Source organism: Zeus faber (assembly GCF_960531495.2).
Source record: "Zeus faber genome assembly, chromosome: 16".
Classification (NCBI taxonomy): Eukaryota; Metazoa; Chordata; class Actinopteri; order Zeiformes; family Zeidae; genus Zeus; species Zeus faber.
In genome coordinates this window covers 22,751,148-22,753,558 of record NC_137202.1, presented here as the reverse complement: position 1 = coordinate 22,753,558, position 2,411 = coordinate 22,751,148, and the positions used below count along the sequence as shown (strand labels likewise).

Sequence of the window (2,411 nt, the reverse complement as noted above, 5' to 3'; positions counted from 1 at the left end):
GCCACGAGCACAGTTAGGTCGGTCAACAGGGAGACAGGTGCTTGCCGGTGCAACATCTCAGCCTCTCAGCACTCGGGCGGGCTCCCAGACGCCTCCGACAGCCGCGAAGAAGAAGAAGAAGAAGAAGAAGCGGCAGCAGCAGCAAAGATGGCCGCCACGTGGCCCACGCCTCTCTCCGCGTCGGCGGATTCCGAGGCGAGCGCTGCCAAACGCGGGGGACGTCCCAAGCGCGGCGCGTGGCGTCCCTCCGTCTTCCTCTCTGTCCTCGCCCTCCGGTCTCGTTCTTTTGTTGCCTCGCTCTGTGTGTACACCTCCGCAAATAGCACCTCCTTTTCATCCCACGCCCCTCCCCCCCCTCCTCCCTCCTTCCCTCCGTCCCTCCGTCCCTCCACCCTCTCTCCTCCCTACTCTCTAGTCAACAAAGACCAGTGTGATGTGGCCGGGCAACGGCTCCCCCGGTCCTGCTTGACCCCTCTGTCATAATGTCAGCCGTCCCAGATGGCGGCCAAAGTTTTGGAGTACCTGCTTTTTTCCCCCGCGGTCTTCACATGCCCATGTGTCTTTTAAGGTGTCTTAACATGACCCGAGTACACGTGTTTATCTGTGTGTGTGTGTGTGTGTGTGTGTGTGTGTGTGTGTGTGTGTGTGAGATATATGCGCACACTCTTCCTAGCCATCCCATTCAATTGCACCTTTCCTCCCCCCTTTTGCCTGTGCCCTCTACATGTACCCCCAGCCCCACACACACACACACACACACACACACACACACACACACACACACACACACACACACACACACACACACACACAGCTCCCTGCCTAACCCATCTGGCTCCTTTGCTTCATTCATACACACACACATTTTCCCTCTGTCTCGGTACCCTACACACACACACACACACACACACACACACACACACACACATAGGCACACACACATAGGCACACTAGTTCAGGTATCGCAGTGGGGACCCGCACGGCGCAATGGAGAGAGTTAAGGGGACAGACAGAAACAGAGCGTGGTTGTCTTGGTAACCATCCCCTTCAGCTCCTCCCCTTTTTCACTCTCTCTCTCTCTCTCTCTCTCTCGCTCTCTCTTACACATAGTCCCTCTCTCTCTCTCTCTCACACCCTCCCGCCACCCGTGCGCCTGGTGATGCTAGCGTCTCCTTTTCTTTTTTTTTTTTTTTTTTTTCCCCCCCCTCTTCATCTGGTTTGTCCTCACCTCTCCTGGACGAGCTCCTTTCACACTGCCAGCGGATGACACAGGAGGAGGAGGAGGAGGAGGAGGAGAAGAAGAAGCAGGAGCAGGAGGAGGAGGAGGTGAAGACAGGGAGAAGCAGCTCCCTCCTCTCCTGTCTCTCCATCACTGTAGAGAGCGAGAGAGAGAGAGAGAGAGAGAGTGAGAGACAGACAGAGAGAGAGAGAGACCAGACCAAGCGGAAGAGCGAGGATACAGAGGATATGCAAACATACAGCCATTCGTACCTCTAACCCTACTCTGCTCCTTTCTCCTTTTCAAGGAGGGCATTTTTCTTCCCTTTCCCCCCCTTTCCTTTTCTGCCCCGATTTTTTCCTCTGAGATCCCGGTTTTGTCAAAAAAAAAAAAAAACAACTAGATTTGAACTTCTCTGGGATTTCAGGTGAGGCACGCGTGCGTGGTGTTTGAGGCGGTTCTTCTTTTTTCTTTTTGCTTTTTTTTGCTTTTTTTTTTTTCGCAATTTCCCCGTCATGGCTCACGCGGCCTCCCAGTTGAAGAAGAATCGGGGGGAGGTGGATGTGAATGCAATAGAGGACGAGAAGGAGAAAAGGAGGAAGAGCAGGAGAGCGGCGTCCCGGGAACAAAAGAGAAAGGTAACGGACCCAGTTCCGCGAGCTTGTTCCCCCCCTGCTCCGCCGGCAGCGCCGGAGCGTGGCTCCGTGTGAGGGTCCGCGCGCCTCTGTGTGAACCCGGCTGACGGTGCACGTACGTGCGCCTGCTCCGGTAAACCTTCTGCCGCGAAATACCAGCGCCTACGTGTGTGGTTTAAAGAGTGTCTCTAGGCTGCCTGTGTGTGTATGTCAAAGATTTATATTTGGATGTGTGTGTGTGTGTGTGTGTGTGTGTGTGTGTGTGTGTGTGTGTGTGTGTGTGTGTGTGCGCGCTAATGCATGTCTATATCTCAGGGTTACCATGCGGAGGGTTTTAGGAGTTGGTTCATTGTCTCTGTGCTTGTATGGGCTTGGGTTTTTTGCACGTGTGTGTATTTCAGTGCGTGTGCATGTGTGTGTGTGTGTGTGTGTGTGTGTGTGTGTGTGTGTGCATGTGCATGTGCATGTCTATATCTCAGGGTGACCATGTGGAGGGTTTTAGGAGTTGGTTCATTGTCTCTGTGCTTGTATGAGTCTTGGGTTTTTTGCGCGTGCGT

The 2,411-nt window shown here is 53.9% G+C and overlaps 1 protein-coding gene across 1 annotated transcript in view; it reads left to right on the top strand.

Moving 5' to 3' along the window:
- The first annotated feature begins 1,328 nt into the window (after positions 1 to 1,328).
- Positions 1,329 to 2,411, top strand: part of LOC307242257 (uncharacterized protein) — a 100,900-nt gene continuing 99,817 nt past the window's right edge. Inside the window, 1 exon segment of the mRNA XM_080016640.1 lies at positions 1,329 to 1,857. Within this exon segment, the coding sequence (XP_079872766.1) occupies positions 1,735 to 1,857 (123 nt within the window). The 5' untranslated portion in view covers positions 1,329 to 1,734.